Source organism: Paramormyrops kingsleyae, chromosome 19 (assembly GCF_048594095.1).
Source record: "Paramormyrops kingsleyae isolate MSU_618 chromosome 19, PKINGS_0.4, whole genome shotgun sequence".
NCBI lineage: Eukaryota > Metazoa > Chordata > Actinopteri > Osteoglossiformes > Mormyridae > Paramormyrops > Paramormyrops kingsleyae.
Window position 1 is genome coordinate 23,311,232 of NC_132815.1, and position 20,428 is coordinate 23,331,659.

Below are 20,428 nucleotides of genomic sequence, written 5' to 3' on the forward strand. Positions count from 1 at the left end.
ACAATAAATAATTTCTTCAACTGAAAACATATTTTAAAATAATTTAAATGTGATTCTGTCAAGTCCCATGATATACTTATTTTGTTCAAATAATACCTTAACATTTGTTTAACCTGAATTCATATAGAAACATTTTATTCAGAGGATTATATTTTAAAACTGATATTTTTGTAATTTATTGTGTGCAAACAGCAAACAAATATTCAGAAATTGCGTTGAATCACACACGTTTTCTTGTTTTCTGGAATATGAAGCCCCCACTGGCTCACCTACAAACTTCCATGTAAAGCCATTAAGAGGAAAAGGAACAGCTGTCACGGCCACCTGGGAGCCACCAGAGGAGCCCAATGGGAGACTACGAGGTGAGAACATCACACAGCTACAGAGGAATCCAGACGGGCAGCAGGAGGAACGCTAGACGCCCCACCTCTTCTGGGAGTTTCGGGAGTCTCCTGGAAATTGACAGCCCACAAATGATGTCCAATGTCCCAGAAATCTATCATTCCACAGTGGCTGTAAAGTTTTCCAGCAAGTAATTCTACCACCAGCACCTCCCCCCCTCCTGGTCAACAAATTTCCATCCATCCATTTTCTGAAACCACTTGTCCTATGCAGGGTCACAGGGGATCTGGAGCCTATGGGCACAAGGCAGGGCACACTCACACACCATACACTCACACACTCACACACTATTCGCTCACACACCATTCGCTCACACTGATAGGCAATGTAGCAACTCCAATTAGCCTCAGCATGTTTTTAGACTGTGGGAGGAAACCGGAGTATGCAGAGGAAACTCCAATAGGGGGAGAATATGCAAACTCCACACACGGAACCCTGGCAGAGACTTGAACCCAGGGCCCAGAGAAGATGGCAGTGCTAACCACTGCACCACCATGCCACCACCAAAAAAAACTTTCCACTTCCCTGAAATAAATATGCTTAAGCTGGGATGTCTGTTACCCTGTGTGGTGTGACAGATCGTAACTGCACTAGCAAATTTCCGTCTACAGAGGGATTTTTGCAGTCTTATGCCGGAGAGAAGGAATTAACTACTGCATTGTTTCATCTACTGTATAGTCTGATATATAAATATGAGATCATGCTAACATATACATCAGAATTACGATAATTATAATGTGAGGTAAGAACTCATCTTTGAATTTTGTCTGCACATTATATTCCACTTTCTTAGTGTTTTGGTTCAGTAGGAAGCTAAGCTGTATTGCTAATGGTAACTGTTCCGATTAATCTCAGCCAGTAATGGACTTCTAATGAATGCCATGTGCACAGTCGTCACCTTCCGAACATCTGCCAAACCATTTCAGAATACATCCTCACATACGCCCCTGCTCTCAAGCCGTTCGGAGCCAAGTCCATCACCTATCCTGGAAGTCAGACGTCTGCCAGCATCGATGGCTTGCAGCCAGGGGACAGCTACATTTTTAAGATCCGTGCTGTAAACCGGAGGGGACAAGGTCCTCCAACTAAAGCTTTCAGTATCGCTATGCCAGCAAGTAAGCATACTTTCTGCTTGTGGGTTTGCATCAAGGGCAAATATTTCATGATTTTTGTTATATCGATTGTATGGCTTTCTCTGTGTTAATATAGCATGACTTAATGATGGTTTTTCACATCCTATCTATTGCAGCCATATTGTAAGTTTCATGATGCTTTGTAAGACTGATATTTTTCACTTTCGGTGCGTTCATGTTTTTGTGCGAGAAACTGACACAGGCTGACTCAAGTATTCTGCATGCTAAAAAAATATCTTTTCTTTTTTGCTAGCCAGTGCTGTTGCATCATCTCAACAGACGAAAAGCCAAGAGAATGACAGAAGCAGTCACCTCTCCTCCAGGACCTCAAAACAGAGTTCTAAAGATTCCAAAGATGACGGTCTTCAGTCCACAGAGGAAACTGATGAACCTGCACCTTATTCTCCTAAAACAGTAAACCCCATGGCAAGAAGAAGCCGTCCACTCTCCCAGTCCAGGTCTTATCATAGTGTGTTTTCATCTGCAAGATCCCTTGTGCGCAATGGGGCTTCTCCTTTGCAAGACAAACGTGACCAAAACAACAAAGACCATACATCACACAAAGAATCATCTGATGAGCTTGAAGAGGATTTGGATGAGGAGGATAATGAAAACAGGAAACAAACAGTGACCCAAAACAATGACAAGAGCAGCAGTAAGAATCCTGCATATGGTGCGGATACAAGCCCTCATGATACTTCTCCATCAAGAAGTCACGCAACACCTGTGAAGCCGTGGCCTGGTTCCGTTCCCAGAGTACCATTTCATACACGCATTATCCCTGCTGCTAATTCCCAAACAGATGTTGGCATGGAGTCAGTAAAACCCAGAAGATTACCTACACCTACCAGAAAGAGCACCACCCACGTTGCCAGTCCTGAGCGTGTTGATACATCCTCCCCATCCTCAAACAACCAGGATGTTTCGCTCTCCAGAAAGGACTACACAGCAAACGCTCATCCAGACAAGAAGGAGTCACTCCAAATTACTCCAAACCAGGAAACTTCTTCAAAACTAAATCAAGCACCTTCGATACAGACCCAAGGAGGCAACCATCATACAGGTTCTGGGCTTGTCCTTAGCAGAAGAAAACCCTTTGGTCCGATGCGAAATACATCAAGAGTTTTTCATGGTCAACGTAAACCTGTATCATCCTCAGCTGCGTCTCAGTCTACCCTGCCAACTGGAATTCAGAATCCTCAGAGTAGTTCTCATGCTTTAATAAAAAATGATGTAAAAGTGGAAGGAAACAATCAGGATTACAAAGATACAGAGGGTGTGATTAAGGATGAACGGCCAACTGCAGCATCTCATGCATCCACTTTACATTCTTTATCTTCACCTGTTTCCAAGGATGGAAAAGATGGACAAGAAAGCAGGACCAAGGAATATAACTATGGTTCATATCCATTTTCAAGGACTAATTCTAGCACTAGCATGGGACGAGGTTATAGATTGGGGGTAAGCAATAGGACATTACCCAGAGTCTCATCAAGCAGAGACAAGTCAGCTCCTTCAGTTGGAGCTAACAGACCTGTCTTGAAGGAAACTTCATCACATTCAGGTATTTCTATGCCACGCCAGACTTCTTCAGATTTGCTCCCATCAAAACATCTTTCAACCTCTGGCGCCTCAAAACCTTCCCTTCCTAATTGGAGCTCTGTTTTAAGTGGTTCTGCTAATTCTGTTAAGTCACCTTCTTCCCGGGGAAATACAGAATCCAGTGATTCAAGTACGAAAAAATCTGGATCAGAGAATGGCAATGAAAATAGCGATAATGTCCATCATGGTAACAAGGAGACTTCTGAAAAAAATTACAAAATTACTACAACATCAGCCCCTCAGTCAGCTACCTCAGCTGCAAGCAAAGCTAGCAGACCACAGTCAAATGACAATGAGAGTATAGACAGAGACTCAAGTCCTAGAAAAGGATCTTCCACTGTTCCATTGTTGCCTCGGCGACCATTAGTAGGCCCGAATGGACGATTCCGATCGCCTCTGCTACAAAACCGTCAGCTCAGTCTTAGGCTTCCAACTAGGTTACTTCCTTCACAGCATACACAGTCCTCTGGATCCATTAGTGAGTCGTCACGGTTACCTTCATCTTCTGGAACTGGTACGTCTTCCCACGTGATGTCCTCTCAATTACCTCATTCAGCCTCCAGACAAACATCTAGTGAAGGTGCAGGACCATCATCAGTAGCAAAGCAGTCTCAGCCATCAGATACATCATTGCGTCAACCCATTCAAGGGACGAGACTGCGTTATCCCAGTCGAATGGATATTAGTTCACGGGGGAAAAAAAATGGCAATGAACAAGGTATGTCTTACCTTTTCTCAGATTAAACACCTATGTATCTTGCATGCATTTATAGAAATGTTACTTGCATGCTGTTTATCATTTGTTTCAAAGTTTCATTTTTCACATGTACAGTTATACTTAGTACAATATGCATTGAAATGCATGGTTGTCTAGCTCCGTACTGTGGACTGGGGACATAACGTATAAGGGACAAAAATATGAAGGGAACATAACTGAACTGTAAAGAGACAAGACATGGGACCTTAAACAATACACAATGACCATAAATATCCATAGTGTGCAATTAGCGGTAATGTGGCAGGTAGTGCAAAGAGTATAAGAATAAATAAGTATTTACATATTTACAATGAACATGTGTAAAGTGGATGTGCAGGAGCATTGGTTGTGTAGGTCCTGGCCAACATTCCAGCCTACTCAATTTATACTTGTACTGTTTACATATGTAAATGTAGCACACAGAGTGAGCAGGAGTGATCTGTTACATCCTTAGATACATCCTAAAACAACTGTACTATACGTATGTGTGTGTGTGTGTGTGTGTGTATATATATATATATATATATATACCAGGGGTCACCAACCTTTTTGAAACTGAGAGCTACTTCACAGGTACTGAGCCATACGAAGGGCTACCAGTTTGAAACGCCCTCCTAAACTTATCTAATCTTCATGTATAATAAACATGTTTAAATTTTTTTTTTAGATTTTCAAATCCATATAAATGCAAATGTGATTAAAGAAGAATAGCAACAGGATAAAATTAAATTTTAGACGCTGCTCACTGGTGAGTTGTGCTACTTTTAGAACAGGTCCGCGGGTGACTCATGTGGTCCTTAGGGGCATCCTGGTGCCCGCGGGCACCGTGTTGGTGACCCCTGATATATATATATATATATATGATTTAGTTAGTAGTATCCTCATGATTCATTTTTTGGATATGAAATGACTGGGGCATTCTTAATGCTTTATGTGATAAAAAAAAATATATAAATGTGCATCGCAAGCTGAAAGCACAAATAATTGATAATGCACAATGACAACCATTCCTGTCTGCATTGCATTTTACATGCAGGTAAAAATGGAAGACCGAATCTTACAGTTGCAAATGGGAAAGATGCTCCTACTTCAGATAACAGCAACAAACCAGGTGGCCAGCGCATTATCACGGGTCCGGAAGGAACCAAATGGGTGGGCAAAGGTTTACTTCCACCCGTACATGTTCTCATTCACGAAATGCCTGCTGCCGGCCGTGTATGATGATATGTGTGTGTACCTTGGCTTATGCAGATAGTAGATCTGAACAAAGGACTCCTGATGAATGAAAATGGACAAATTCTACAGGACTCTGAAGGCCGACCTCATAGAGTAGTTCTTGGAGAAGACGGACAGACTATTTTCGGTCAGTCTAATAGAGTAATGCTTATTGAAAAAAATGCATCATCCACCCAACCAGCACAGGGCCCTCCTGGATGGGATGCCAGTCCTTCATCATATTTACCTGAACTGGTGTATCTGCTACTTGCTATACAGTCACAGTCCCACTGCAGATTTATTTTACTGGATTTTAACAGATGATTAGGGAAAAGTATCTGAAAATAGTCATGGTAAGAGGATATCCTGCCAGTACATTTAATATTACATAAATAGCTGACATTTATTTTAGATACAATATTTTAGTGCTCAGTTTCCACTGAAAGCACATGAAAGTGTAATCGTAGAGAGCATGTAAGTTCATACCTGGAGGTTTGGTTTATATACAGTTTCAAGACCCTCTTCAATACAAATATTCTTCATTTCTAGAATACAAATTTTCTCCTCAAGATTTTACTCAAAGTTCATAGTTACTATTAAACTAGGTTACTAGAGGTGTGTCACAAGAGATGTGACAGAATATCAAACACCAGCTTTTATAGCCCCAATACTCACCACAAAGATTCAAAATGTATTCTCCAGATGTATTCTTTGCTATTAAACAGATCCATGACTTTTCCATCTCTAGATTCCCAGGGCAGCCCCTTGGTGAACCAGGAAGGACTTGCGCTGTTCGGACATGGGAGAGACAGCAGGCCAGTTGTCAATCCCAAAGATAAGATGCTCACATTGGGTGGAAAACCTCTAATTGGTCTGGACCGTCCGAAGCTGAGAACGACCACAGTACAAACCAGTACAACGGAATTAACAACCCTTCCAACTACTACTGAGATGACTACAGTGGAACCTACAATGAAACTGACAGTGGAACCTACAACTATAGCAGTACACCCAACGTGTCCTCCTGGAACTTATTCTAAGTCAGATGCCAGAGGGTTTCCCCTGCTGGATATGGACGGTATACTCAACTGTTATCCTGAAGGTAAGATTCAGCACCCGGAACAGCAGGAACAAAAAGTGAAAGTAAAGCATAATAATGCTTTGTTTACAGGCTTTTTTAGATTACAAGTGTTAGAACACTGATCCAGGAAGGAGGCAGACCCCGAAATGCAGGAGATAGATTTAATGAGACTGACACAGCCGATAGCAAACAAAGCCGAAGGGAAAATCCGGTAAAATAGTCGGGTCGGGCGCTGAAGGGTCGAAGCCGGGGAGATCAGTCCTACACAGAGGGACGGGGTGAGGAGACGATGGGAAGGACCGGGCAAGGCAAGTGGAGCAGGCAGGCGGGGTTGAGGTGGCAGGCAGGGCAGGCGAGGCAAGCAGGAACAGGGATGAAGGCAGGGTGAGCAGGAACGGGCAGGAATGCAGGGCACGACGACACAGGCAAGGAAGGAGAGGAGACACGAGACAGGTAAATGCTCAGTAATGGTCCGGTACATGGCAACAATAGCGCGTTCGTGCTTTAAGTAGGGGACTGGTTAAAGCGACTGATCGTTATCCACTGTGTTGCCCCGCCCCTGTGGGCGTGACAACAAGTAAATGACTATGTAGAATATTCTGAAATTTTATACATAGTCTACACAGAATTTTATATTTGATCAGTATGCTATTGATATGGTATAATAAAATTACTTTTTAGTACGCATAAATAGTTAAGAATTTAGATACATTAAAACCCTGTTATAACGGACTTCAAGGGACCTGGCAAAACAGTCCGTTATATCCAGAGTTGCTGTATGCCAGAACACAACTACAGGACACCATTTACTCATGCCACACCCCAGTAGACACACTTGTGGTATAGATTGTTATATTGTACATGTAGTAATCCAACTTTACCCGACCAGATGCATGACTATTAATAATCCCGATTACGTATCTGCGCTGGATATCACCGGCACGCCACGCGCCTTGTAGGCGGAGCTGCATGTCCATTATAGCCGAACAAAACTACAGCTAAAAGCGGCCCAGGGGTCTAAATTGTTTGTCCGTTATAAGCGAAATTCCGTTATATGCGACTCCGCTATATCCGATGCTTTTTCTGCATGTTCCTAAAGGCGCACGGCCGAGACCAGCGGACCTCGTCCGTTATAGACGATATTCCGTTATAAGCGAGTCCACTATAATCGGATTTTACTGTAACATTTCACATAATTAAAAACTCACACTGTTCAAAACTACACATTTTATCTGTGGGAAAATAAGTCAATAGCACAGCAGGGAATAAACAGTGAAACCATTCCTTCTTTAGAAGTTTCCTAATGTTTGTCTCATAATAATTCAGAGCTGACGATCCTATAGCGGTGCCGTTGCTATATAGGAACTGAGAACATTTAGCTCTGGATAGTAAAAAGACTCTCTTCGTCGGGTGGGTAGCTTTGTCTAAAGGCCTCATCAGCCTCAATATTCAGGCCTGTGGCCAAATTACAGCAGGCACTGACTTTGTTCCCCCCCCATGAAGGTGAAGCATGGTACAGTCCACAGGAGCATGGTATGATCCGAGGGCCGCATGTGTCCCTCTTTATTTACAATTATACATACTTTTCATATGGATGAATTGGGAATGTCTGTGGTTCGAATACCTTACCCCAGCTGCACAATGTGGTGCTGCACCTACAGGGGTGACTGTATTGGTTTGAGTTGTGGTTGGAAAGTATGCAACTGCATCTCCTGCTTCTTCAACAGAGGGTGCGTCTGGGATGGATGTGGATGCCGTGGTAACGGTGCCTGTGTCGACCCACAGGCCTGGCACTTTAGCTGTAGTGGAAGGTACCGGCTGTGCTGTGGCCATTCGAGTATTGCCACCTTCTACTCATCCCATGTCCTGCTCCGTGCTTCTCGCATTTGTCCGCTTCTTGTGTGGTTTCATGTTTTGCCACAGTCAGAAATTCCCGTAACTAACACGCTAATCATACATTTGGATTCTACATAACTTGGCTAGGGCATGCTAACGGCAGCTAGCCCAGTTGCTACGCATATATATGCCTGTAGAAAATGTGTGCTTGTAATGTGTGCTGTTCCCGCTGCCTTGTTGTTGTATATTGATTATGCTTTACCCTTGCCTGAGCTTTGGGATCCACAGCAGACAGGCAAGGCGGCGCTCCATTGGCTGAGAGGGATGTAGCCGATTCAGCCAATGTCAGAGCTGTTCGGGACTTCCTTAGGGGACAGAGCTCATCTGCTACTTGCTTATGGCTCTGGGGATGGGAGGAAACAGCTGTCTGGCAGTGTACACTGTGAAGGATAGGGAAGTGCTGTCTTCATCCCCCACGGGCTGGTACAAGGGCTTCATTGTAGCCAGGATTAATAGATGTATTGGCACCAAGGGGAAGTCACTGGGTTTATCCAGGGAAAAGCTAAAATGTGGCTAGATCTGAAATTATGGTAGTGCTGCTCTCATTTGCAGTACGTAAGACAGCCCTGATGAAAACAATTAACCACAAAGAGAAAACCAAGCAGTCTCAGAGCAGTGACAATGTCATCATATCAGAATTGTCGATCTGCTTCTTTGACATCATCTTTTATTTCTACTCAAATTGTACCATCAGCCTTCATTTTTTCCTGAAAAACCTAACGAAGAAATGATCACAAAAATGCCCCTAAAGATCCGCACCAAAGCTGACTTAAAGGAAAAAAAGGCAACGTGTACATGCAATTAAATTAATTACTGGAACTTTTCTGAGAGCTTAAATTACATTTTGACCACAGTCCTTAACAACGTGTCCTGTTTTCATGTATTAACAATGTCTGTCTTTTGAACTGAAAATATAACAATTACTTGTTATTCTTACATATATGCTCCTGAGATCTTTTTGAAATATTCATTAAAATATTAATTTGACAGGAATAGGAAGTTGGCAAGGGCAGAACCTCACACATGTGATGTCATCTTAAAGCCATAACTGTCCTCTTTAAGGAGCAACAGGAATTAAGGGAGCGACACGTATAGTATGAGAGACACAATGTCCTCTACAGAGGGCAAAAATGAACTGCTGGCTTTCTGGAGATTAAGTGAAAATATCAAATCTTATTGCAACCACGATTTTATTGTAACTATTAAAGTCAATTTAGCCAACTGTAAATGTATTGATTATACAGTCTAACCTTGTCTAATTGTAAGCAGACACTTAAGTACCTTCAGATTATAGTAAGAAATAATTTCATAGGTCCTCAGAAAACCTCTGACTTCAGACAAGCAGGTAAACATGGGTATCAATTCAGGAATCAACAGTGGGCCTGTTACAGTGTTTCTATAAAGATTTGTCCATCTAGCGCAAATCTCTTATAATTTCCCTTCTGTTTTATCAAATGCACATGTTTGTAACATTTGTAGGGATTAGGACTGTGATTGAATTAGGGTAGCTATGAGATTTCAGTTATGTTACAGTTAACAAAAAAGAAGTATATTTGTGTGATAGCTTTAAATGTGAGGACAATATGCACATTTCTCACAATAGTGGAATGTAAGCCCACAAAGATGTTGCATATTACTTGGTACAAGGTAATTACATAAATACACCACTGAACAAAGCAGGACCAAAGCTGCATTATTTTGCCTGTTTTTTGGAAATCTCTTCTTCATTTTTGGTGTTTTGGGCTTGCTGCCTTTGCAGAAGACTTTGTCATGCAGACCACACTGGCCTCAACAACTGCAGCTCCAGTGATTCAGTCAGCGACCAAGCCGCTCAACTCCGGTCCCTCCTCCACGTTTGATGCTGCTGGGAATGAGCGCTTCACTGGTACGACCGCCCTCATTACCTCGATCCAGTTTCCATTTGGTCTTCTGGTAGCCGTCGTTTTAGATTTTGTGGGGTAAGAAACGGCTACATGCTAAAGAAAAGCCAAAAAATGAACAATAAAAAGGTATTGTAACATTGACATTCCAAAAATGTTGGTCTCACACACTAGGAGACAAAGCTAACGTATCATAATAAATGTGACATGAAAAACCAAAGTGTGGTAGCTGAAATCTGTCCTTTATTGACTTGGGATGCTAGCAATAGATTAGTCAAATTCTTTGTCTTTGATTTTTGTGTTTTCAGTTCTTCTGTCACGATCTCCATTTTTCCACTACGACCAAAATTCAAGGACCGACAAACCCATTCCTACTGAGTATCAGCTGAGCATTCTCTGCTGTGATACTGATCTGAAATCAGAAACCGGAACCATTCACACAGGCTGTAATAAAGACACTTTTTTCTCATGAGAAGGTGTTCAATACAATCCTTTTTTAGCCAAAATTACACACATATTTAACATGTCAGCATTGTGAAAAACAGCAGTATCTTGCTAAAGTGGACTTGAAAAATCGAGACATTCTTTTGTGCTTTTTGTAGCATGACTGCAGTCGGCAGGATGGATCCAGAAGAAAACTATTTCTTTGTTCTTCTAAATAATGGCCTTCCGATGCTGGTTAGCATTTCTTCCTGACCTATCCTGCTGAGTTATTATGGAGTGATGAAACAAAATCGGGGCTCATAGTCTATTCCTGTGCTGGTTAGCATGGCGTAGGTAATGGTTTTTCAGTGCATCCCAGTGAGAGTCAGCAGACCTAAGGCTGATGTTCCTAGTGCATCCCAGTGAGAGGGCAGAAAGTGATTCCTCAGACCGTCCAGCCTTAGAAGATGCGAGCTCAGACCGGACACAGTCCATATCATCCCGCCATCTCAGGAGATGGAGGGTCTCGGCAGTGCATAGAGCTCCCATCTGAAACTCATTATCTGTGGGAAAATGCTGACATCAGCACCAGCTCTGTCTGGCCAGGAGCTGAGACACCTTGCAATTTATGGGGATAATATTCTACATTCTCCTCATTTCCAGCTTCCACTTCTGTTGATCCTTCTACCATAGTTCTTGAACTGAAGAAATGAAAATACCTTTGGTTTTCGATGTGAAGAGCTCTTCATGTCTATTTCTAGTTTGTGTCCATTTCCTTCTAACTGTAGCTTTAATTGCCAAATTATTTTCACGTTATTATTATTGTTATAATTGTTATTATTATTTTAAAATTATTATTAAAAATGATTAACAATTATTATTACAAGATCTTATATATAACGTTTTAATATATAATATACATAAATCTTATCGCAAAAACTTTAGATTGTTAAACTTTGAAGCAAAATGAAGGAGACACGGAAACCCTATAAACATTTAAAAGGAAGGACTGTCAACAACATCAGCATCACAGATGGAGCACAAAATCTGCCAGTGAGTCACCATCCAGTCAGAACATTCCAGTATTTATCAATCTGAACTCAGCCAGCTGACTTGTCACATTACTTCAAGCCGACCCAGCAGAGAGTTCCGGAAGGACAGTCCTTTACATGTCTCAGTGCTGACAAAACGCAAACAAAGTCGTTTGTCTGGGCTGTTCTGGGATAATAACCTCCAGATCCTATTTAATCTGGATTCATTCATACCCCTATAAATAGACATTCCCCCCCCCCCCCCCTCCCGATATCAAACTCTCTTCTAACAATTAATATCAAAAACAAAGGCAATGGCAGAATGCAGCAAGACATATGTCTGTACTCTTCCATTCTGTTTGTTACTCATTAGAAAACCCTTCAATGTGTTTCTTTTGGAGAGTTCGGCATTATGGGAATTTACCATGCATGGCACCCTTTTAACTGATATGAATGAACCAATTGTCTGGGAAATCCCAAAAGCCTAAGTTGAGTCATTCTTTAGAGCACAGGTGTCAGACTCCAGTCCTGGAGGGCCGGAGCCCTGCACATTTTTGGGTTTCCCCTCGTTTAACACACCTGATTCAACTCCTTGTGCGAATTACCACATAGCTGTTGAGCTGAATCATTTGTGGTGGAACAGGGAAAGAACTAAGCTACACAGGGCTCTGGCCCCCCAGGACTGCAGTTTGACACCCCTGCTTTAGAGGAAATTAATACTTTTGAGATTTTGAGAAGACAGACTATTGGTATTTTCGTCTGTAAAAATCTCTAATGCTATTTGATACTTGGATGAAGTCACGTCATCGACTACAGCCATTTGTTACGTTTGTAAGATCATTTTTAGTTGTAGAAAGAGAGGCTTCGGTTTTTTGCAATGTTATAAATGCCCTGCATCCTAGAATGCCTATATAGAGAGCGGATATCTTCCCAGACTTGATCCCAGCCCTCCATGCTGAGTTGATCCTCCGTTCTTGGCCTTTTGCAGCGCCCTATGTCAGCTACATCCGTAAGGATCCTGGGGCTCCCTGTTCCCTGACTGAGGCTCTGGAATACGTGCAGGTGGATGTCCTGGAGAACCTGCTCGCTATGGACAACCAGGCACACAACCTCCCGCCCAGGAACAAGCCCCACAACATCACTGTGGTAGCTATGGAAGGATGCCACTCCTTTGTCATCCTGGACTGGGCACGTCCTCTAAAGGACGACATGGTATCAGGTAGACAAGAGCTCACCGCTTTCAGATTAACATTAACCAGCACCTATTAAACAAGTACATGTTTTCTTTTATTATTATTATTTACTAATATTAAATCTAAAGTGTTTCCAGGTGTTGCAGCCATAGCATGTCGAAATACAGTATATTCTAAAACAGTGATTTAGGTGTGTGTGAATTTTTTTTTATTATATATTTTTGAAATCCACTGCATGACCTCAGAATTCAAAGTTCTCATAGTACAATTCTATGCCGGTAAAGAAAATGTTGAAAGCTTTTTATCTGGGTATTAAGTGCATATCCGCATAGTTGGGTATTTTAGAGGGTTACTGCAAATACAGGGGTCACTTTGGAAGTGGTTCTGAAATGGCTAAGCTGACACACTCTGAAAAACATAAAAGCATAATTTTGTACCTTCATAAAGATAATTAAAAAAAATTTTTGGAAGCCCAAGGCTTTCACACAACACTGTATTTCGTAGCATGGTTTATAGCATACTATATATAGGATTATTCTAAGACCAGAATTCCAGAGAGTTGATAGTGCCCATTAATTGTTCTCTGAACTTCAGGATACATGGTGTACAGCGCATCCTATGATGACGTTCTGAGTAACAGGTGGTCTTCTGCCACATCAACTGGAACCCATCTTCCAGTGGAGAACCTCAAGCCAAACTCAAGGTCTGTCGTCACTATGTCCATCATGCACCTGTGCCTCTGTGCAGAGTGCACATTTGTAGTGAAAGACCTCAATGTTCCCATGTACTACATCCAAAACTTTATTGTCTTTAGTCATGAAGTGCCTTGGTTTGTTTGTTGGTTAGTTGCCATGCATGAAAGACATGGTTAGTGTAGAACTGAGGATGAGCTGGGATGGTGGCAGAGTTCTGAGAGAAGAACGACTTAGAGAAGAACAACAGGAGGATGACATCGCTTAATGGAAGGACATTAAAGAAGACGGAACACTAATAGCAGAAGTGAATTAGCCATAAACACAAACAAAATGCACATTCAGAACATTCAACTTTCGACAGTTCTTTCAAATGACAAGTTAATGCATGTTTTACAATAGTGAGTCTCAAAAAATGTGGGTCGAAGATTTTCTGGATTAAGAGAATTTTTTTTATATATATTTTTCGTTGACAACTATTAGGAAATCAAAAGGGGTTGTGAGACTTGACCAGTATTTTTTGGGGCTTCTCCAGGCAAAAGTTTGACAACCACTGCTTTAGAGTGATACAAGCACTACAAAGAGTGCAACAAATACATAAAGCTGCGGTTCAGTACATGCCAGGCAACAGATGTAACATCATGACCCATATCCCACTAAATGACAAACTGAGACTTGACAAGGAAACTGTGAGCATCAGGTCCTCATTATGAAACACAAACAGTAAACCAATAAACAAAATAATGAATTGCACGATCTTTCTCTGTGCTGACTTTGTACTGATAAGTCGCACACGTGGTTCCCTGGTTTTGCAGTTGCCTGTACTCTGAACTTGGCCTATCATGTGTAGTGAGTGAGGTGTTTCTTTCATATGGTATAGTTTGTAGGTAGAAGAAGTTAACAGTGACACAAGTAATACCAACTGTTACTTATTAAGGAGTACAGCATTAAACTGGGGATAGTGGTCATATGTTCTCATCTGCAGGTTTCATTCCACTGTGACTTTTCATCACCCGTCTTTACGTTGCTTGTTACAGTAGGAGAACGATGCAGTGAGGCTCCTTAATTCCCATTTAACGCATGTGTATCTGCAGTTATACCTCATTAAAAGGATTTTTACATGGTCCCATTGAAACCTCCTCACATGTGGAAATTCTGACTTCCAGGCTCAGCTGAAGCTCGTGGCTCGGATATGTTTTTACATTTTATATGATTTGTCTTTCACCATGTCCACAATGAGGCAGTTCATAGCTCAGGAATGTACCAAGGTTGAATGTTTACTGTCCCCCCTTTGGGTATTGTCACCTTTGCTGGGCCACACTGGCACATCACAGAGCTGTTTGATAATCCAGAAGCAGCCTTTGATGACTGACATGCTAAAGAGACCTTGATGCTTTGTTCTGGAACACTTCCATGCTTAAATTATTATGTGACGCCTGTCTTTTCAAATCAGTGCAGAACAACGATGGCATTTCTTTCAGTGACTGATCCCATAAGAGAAGCCTCAGTTCTGACACGATTAGACAGCCTTATGTAACACAGCTGTCTAGCTACATAGCATCTGCCAATATCATGATAACATTTGTAATTTATTTAATTTTCTAAAGTTACAGTTAAATTGAAATGATATCCCTTTCTCATAGCTAGAAAATTAGTAGAGGGTTGATCTGTTCATCGCAGAGATAATAACGCCGTTTATGGAGATCAGCGACTTAATCAGATAAAGATGTGAATGGATTTGCTGAGGAAATGCTGTAGGTCACATGACAGTCACTAGGTAGCTTTAGGCTAACGGTCTTGATAAGACATGGAGGCAACCACCGATTCTCATTCTCTATTGTATCAAAAGGCCATGTCCTTCACAACTCACACTGCACCGCTGCTTAGCCTAAGCACTCAGCTGAACGTCTCCCCCATTCAGATTTCCTCTACCTTCCATGTGGTACATTGGTCAAATCTGTTTCTAACAACCTCAACAAAGCTCGGTGATCGTGAAAGAAAGTGCAGAGAAATGCCAGGAGGAGCACATGTGGTCTGAGTGAATTGGCGCAGCGTTGCTGCGTGTCAGCGATGCTGAGGCAAGCATCTGCTCTGCGTCGGCAGGTGATTTCGTTTAGGAAGTTTCTGCACGAGTCACCATGGAAAGTCGCTGCTGCGTTTCAGTCATTCCATAGGAATGCTCTGCCGCTTTCCACAGCCAGTTTAAACTCAGTCTGCTCCCTTCCTAGCAACTTTATTAATATGCATATAAATCAGAAGCACTTCCAGGGGAGATTAATAACTCACATTTTTTACAGGTATTACTTCAAAGTGCAAGCAAAAAATATATTTGGAATGGGCCCAATCAGTGACACGTTAACATACGTTACTGAGTCAGGTTGGTATCTTCTAGTTTCTAGTCTTTTCTTTACTTCATGTTTTTATATTGCTTTATTTTTATATGACTTACTTGTTTTGCAGATGATCCATTGCTCATAGAAAGACCTCCTGGTAAGTCAAATATAACTATTACTGTTTTAACTAAACTCAGCACATTTAAATGTAAAATGGAAGCAATTTGGTTTGATTGTGGTTTTGAATGGGCCGGTCTGCATACGGAGCAAACCACTCAGGCCAGAATGCTGTTCCTGTACGGCCAATGTCATTCCTACCGTCAGAATATTTTGCCTGCTTGCATCTTGTACAGGTGGGGAGCCCATCTGGATCCCCTTCAGCTTCAAGTACAACACAGCGCAGAGCACCTGCAAAGGAAGCCAATTTGTGAAGCGTACGTGGTACAGGAAGTTCGTCGGGGTCGTCCTGTGCAACTCGCTGCGGTACAAAATTTTCATGGGAGAAGGACTGAAAGGTAACCCGATGCTACAGCCTGGTGCTCAGCCCAGCCCTCCGCTCACCTTTCTCCGTATCGAAGGCATTTCCCATTCAGATTTCCCAGTGTTTCCAGTATTCCATAAAAGCAAACTTTTGAAGTTAAACCGATCCATTTTAGGGTTTTCACTTCACTAAAATAACAATGACATATTAATAATTCCGTGTAAGTATAGTTGAAATTTAGCTAAGGCCTGTGATCTTTGATATTTGCAGACACCTTCTACAGTATAGGTGACACGTTTGGCTTTGGTGAGGACCACTGCCAGTTTGTCGATTCCTACCTGGAGGGGCGGACTGGGCCACACAGCCTCTCTGAGTTCCTGCCCACCACGCAAGGTAACATCAGAGAAGGCAGAAAACTGCAGTAAAAGCAGAAAACTGTGATGTTCGGATGGATACGCTAAAGCGCCCATATATCCTATAGATCCAATGGAAGATTCAGTAGTTCAGGTATATTGTGGGGAAAAAATGCTGTCCGAGACACGTATGTTTGTTAGCACTAAAACTGTAGGGTATCCTGAATGCCTAACCTGGGGATGGTGTGTGAATCGGCGGGTTACGATGCTGTGTCTGCGAACGTAAGGTCACTGGTTTGAGTTCCGTATTCGGTAGATGCAGGGGCGGATTAACGCACAGGCTAGATATGGCTTAAGCCTAGGGGCCCCACGTGTGCCAGCCTGCAAGGGGGCCCCCATTGGCGCGGAGGGGGGCGGGGTTGGGGGGCCCACAGACTACTGTAGCCTAGGGGCCTCCGTACACCTTAATCCGCCCCTGGGTAGATGTCACTGCCGGGTCCATCAGCAAGGCCCTTAAACCCAGTCGCTCCAAGGACTGACTGACCCCGAGTTCTGAAATGAATGTCGCTTCGGTTAAAAGCATGTGCTATAGAAGTTAAATGTTATATAAAAAAGAAAAAACAGAGATGTTCAAAAGTTAGAAAAGTTCTTTGGTTGCAAATTCAGCCATGTCTGGAAACACCCTTGACTTCTCGAGACCAGCATGCCTACCTAAAGTGTCAAGCGGAAGTTTTATGGCGTCTCTGATATCATTGCAGGTTTCTACCGTTCTTACCGCCAGGAGCCAGTGCGCTTCGGCCCCATCGGTCAGCGCACCCCTCACACCTTCGTGGGCTGGTATGAGTGTGGCGTCCCCATCCCCGGGAAGTGGTAACAGTATCATGAAGCGGAGAGGCGTGTGGATGGAGCCGTGCTTGGTTCTCTCCCATGGAAACTGACGAACTGTCACAGGCTATGGCAAGCAAACATATACTGCTTTAAGTATAATTAAGAGAATATAGTACTTAAAAAATACTAACAATCTTATGTAGTCTTTACCATGCACTTTTAAGCAGTCTGTATATGAGGAAAAGCATGTGTGCTTGGCCAAAAATAATTTGTCCCTAGATATTAAATTTCCATCTTTGTTCCCAGTAGATCGCAACTGCACAGTAAATAACCAACATTCAAAAACATTGTCAACAGGCTAACGAAAAGTGAGGAATATGCAGTTTAATTGCTGTAAATTCGAGAAATAAGAAGAAATAAGATAATCATAATACATTGTATAATTTACACTACTCACTCCCATTGCTGAAAGACAGGCTTGCAGGTGATTTTGTATTTTAATTGTTTTAGGTCCATTGAAAATAGGGCTAAAGGTATTTGTTGAACAAAATCAGGGAACGTTAAGACAATAGCTCAGGAATGGCAGGATATTCAACAAGCATCACGGAACCACTGAAACCTGTTAATCCCTTTCAATGATGTATAGTGGAACTTATTTTAAATGTATATTTTCAACAGATAACAAAATCAGCCATCGACAATGACAAATAAAGTCCACATCAAAATATTCTAAGAATCCCACGACGTATCGTTCTAGATTTTCTATATATTATGGTTTTTATTTCATTTGCATAAGGATAAATCAATGGATTTTCAGTTCATTACTTATATGATGCATTAAAATTTTTGAATATTTCAATGTGATGTCAAAACTTTGTGCTTAAGGTTTTTTTTATTATTATTACAAAGCCTTTGTAATTTATATGTTGGTGTCATCATTTACCATAAGTAAAACAAAGCAAACTCTGGAGGCATCTCTGTTCTTGGATTTTAGTAGATAAATATGTACTTTTTATTTTTATTTTAATCTTTACTTTTGTTTAAAAATGACAACTTTACATAGGCATTCTGTGAAAGACGATTCGACATAAACTCATTCAACAATATTCTCTATGATTAATGAATCAATCAATCAACCAAATTTTATCTTAGTGAAGTGCATTTTTACAGGTGACCTGTCGAGAAAGGTAAAGTGTCTATAATATTTTCCTTTTCCTCTGGGATCTGAAAAAACTGAAAAACAGAAAAATAAATGCCAGTGCTGAAAAAAAACTGAAAAATATTCAGCAATCCCTTCCAAGGTGCCAATTGAGTAGTTCTCCTGGAAAATAGTGTCTATAAAAAAGAACAAATGACAAATGCTTTTCTAAACATTACATAAATGGATTAATTGCTAATGTCAGCCAGTGGGGTTGGTAAAGTCAGCAATCCAGCTCATGGACGTAGGGAATTGACTGTGAGCACACGAGATAATCTGAGAAAGTCTATTTGTTCTCAAAACACCTATTGCTGATAAGCTTTGGATCCCTCTGAACATTTGATAACTTGGGGCTAGATGGTCCCCAGTAGGAGGCAGTAGATAGAGCAGAAAAGTCTAAAGATTGTTTTGGTAGAAAATGAAGAAGACGAATTGATAGAACAGGTATGCAGAATGGAAAAGGGAGGACGGAAACCCTCTGATTATCAATTCCCCAGCTGAAAATGTGGTCTAAAGAGGAGCTGTGATGAATGACAAGTCTGCAAGTCTAAGAATGCAAGTGAGGTTATTGCTTTCATTTTCATGTACATGAAACATAACTGGTCAAATTAAAATACAAAGCAAAGTCAAAAGCTAAAAAACCGGTTGGAAACAGTAACACGGTCATTGTGCAGTTCTGCAGCCCGTGAATAATTGTGCAATCTGTAGATATCATCACAGCTCCTGTAGTATATTTAGATGCCCTTTGTCATGGTGAAACATTACACATTAAGCAAGAGTGAATAAGGTATTCCAGATGTAGTGAAGAAAGATTTGTGGAACTAAAACCAGTCCATATGTGTCTGACTATTCTCCCTGGAAGCTGCAGTGTCTCTGCACGGAAGCCTGAGGTCACTCCAGGGGTGTTGGTGTCCTGGGTTCGAGCTGGTGGTATGGACTTTCATGGTGTAAGCTGAGTTCTGCTTGACACGACTGCTGATCTACAGTAGCTTTCCATTTTAGAAGGAGCAATAGCTAATTCAGCTAAACTCAGGCACCTTGGATGCCGATTTATCCTTTGTGGTCAAAAGTCTAAAGTATTATACACATATAGCCTCATTACTGAGCATGAATAAATCTGCATAGCTTTAGTCTGTTGTCTGCCTGCATGAACACAGCAGCAGCTTATCTCTCATTGACACTTGTAATTTGTTTGTGTTACGCTGCTGCAGATCATCTTTTTTTCAAAGAACCACATGTTTTTTTTTCCAGATATCTGACATGTTTAATTATGGTTTGGGGTAAAACACTTGTTGTGTGTCCAGGAAACAAAACTCAGGACTGACAGCACGTCCGCAGTCATTCACTTCATCCCGTCTTCAAGATCAAGTCATTTGTTGCACTTAAAACATCTATTTTTTGTCACTATTTTTTATCTATGACTGGCACACATGAAGATCACAGTAATTTGTTCCAGTTGACATGATACAAGACGTATATTGCCCCCCCCCCCCCCCAAAACGTGCCTCTGCTGTATCAATGCCCAGTTAGAAAAGCCCTTTAAAAAAAAAAAAAAAAAAAAAGCCCTTTAAAGTGCTGGGCCCCCTGAATCTGACAGGGTATCCATGCCCCCCCTTGTGGCCCCTTTAAAGTGCTGGGCCCCCTTGAATCTGACAGGGTATCCATGCCCCCCCCCTTGTGGCCCCTTTAAGGTGCTGGGCCCCCTGAATCTGACAGGGTATCCATGCCCCCCCTTGTGGCCCCTTTAAGGTGCTGGGCCCCCTGAATCTGACAGGGTATCCATGCCCCCCCTTGTGGCCCCTTTAAGGTGCTGGGCCCCCTGAATCTGACAGTGTATCCATGCCCCCCCTTGTGGCCCCTTTAAGGTGCTGGGCCCCCTGAATCTGACAGGGTATCCATGCCCCCCCTTGTGGCCCCTTTAAGGTGCTGG

The 20,428-nt window shown here is 41.9% G+C and overlaps 1 protein-coding gene across 2 annotated transcripts in view; it reads left to right on the forward strand.

The window, feature by feature from the left end:
* The window catches only part of fndc1 (fibronectin type III domain containing 1), a 32,718-nt gene extending 14,450 nt beyond the window's left edge, over window positions 1-18,268 (forward strand). Inside the window, exons 8-22 of one of the 2 annotated variants that reach the window (XM_023806765.2) lie at window positions 255-362; window positions 1,329-1,517; window positions 1,789-3,855; window positions 4,931-5,046; window positions 5,146-5,257; window positions 5,858-6,211; window positions 7,918-8,001; window positions 9,846-9,971; window positions 12,409-12,639; window positions 13,208-13,316; window positions 15,603-15,682; window positions 15,766-15,795; window positions 15,992-16,153; window positions 16,390-16,512; window positions 17,231-18,268. In XM_023806765.2, coding sequence (XP_023662533.2) covers window positions 255-362; window positions 1,329-1,517; window positions 1,789-3,855; window positions 4,931-5,046; window positions 5,146-5,257; window positions 5,858-6,211; window positions 7,918-8,001; window positions 9,846-9,971; window positions 12,409-12,639; window positions 13,208-13,316; window positions 15,603-15,682; window positions 15,766-15,795; window positions 15,992-16,153; window positions 16,390-16,512; window positions 17,231-17,346 — 4,007 coding nt within the window. In that variant the 3' untranslated portion in view covers window positions 17,347-18,268. The remainder of the gene's footprint in view (window positions 1-254; window positions 363-1,328; window positions 1,518-1,788; window positions 3,856-4,930; window positions 5,047-5,145; window positions 5,258-5,857; window positions 6,212-7,917; window positions 8,002-9,845; window positions 9,972-12,408; window positions 12,640-13,207; window positions 13,317-15,602; window positions 15,683-15,765; window positions 15,796-15,991; window positions 16,154-16,389; window positions 16,513-17,230) is intronic. The other variant, XM_023806767.2, reaches the window with a different exon arrangement.
* The last annotated feature ends 2,160 nt before the right edge of the window (window positions 18,269-20,428 follow it).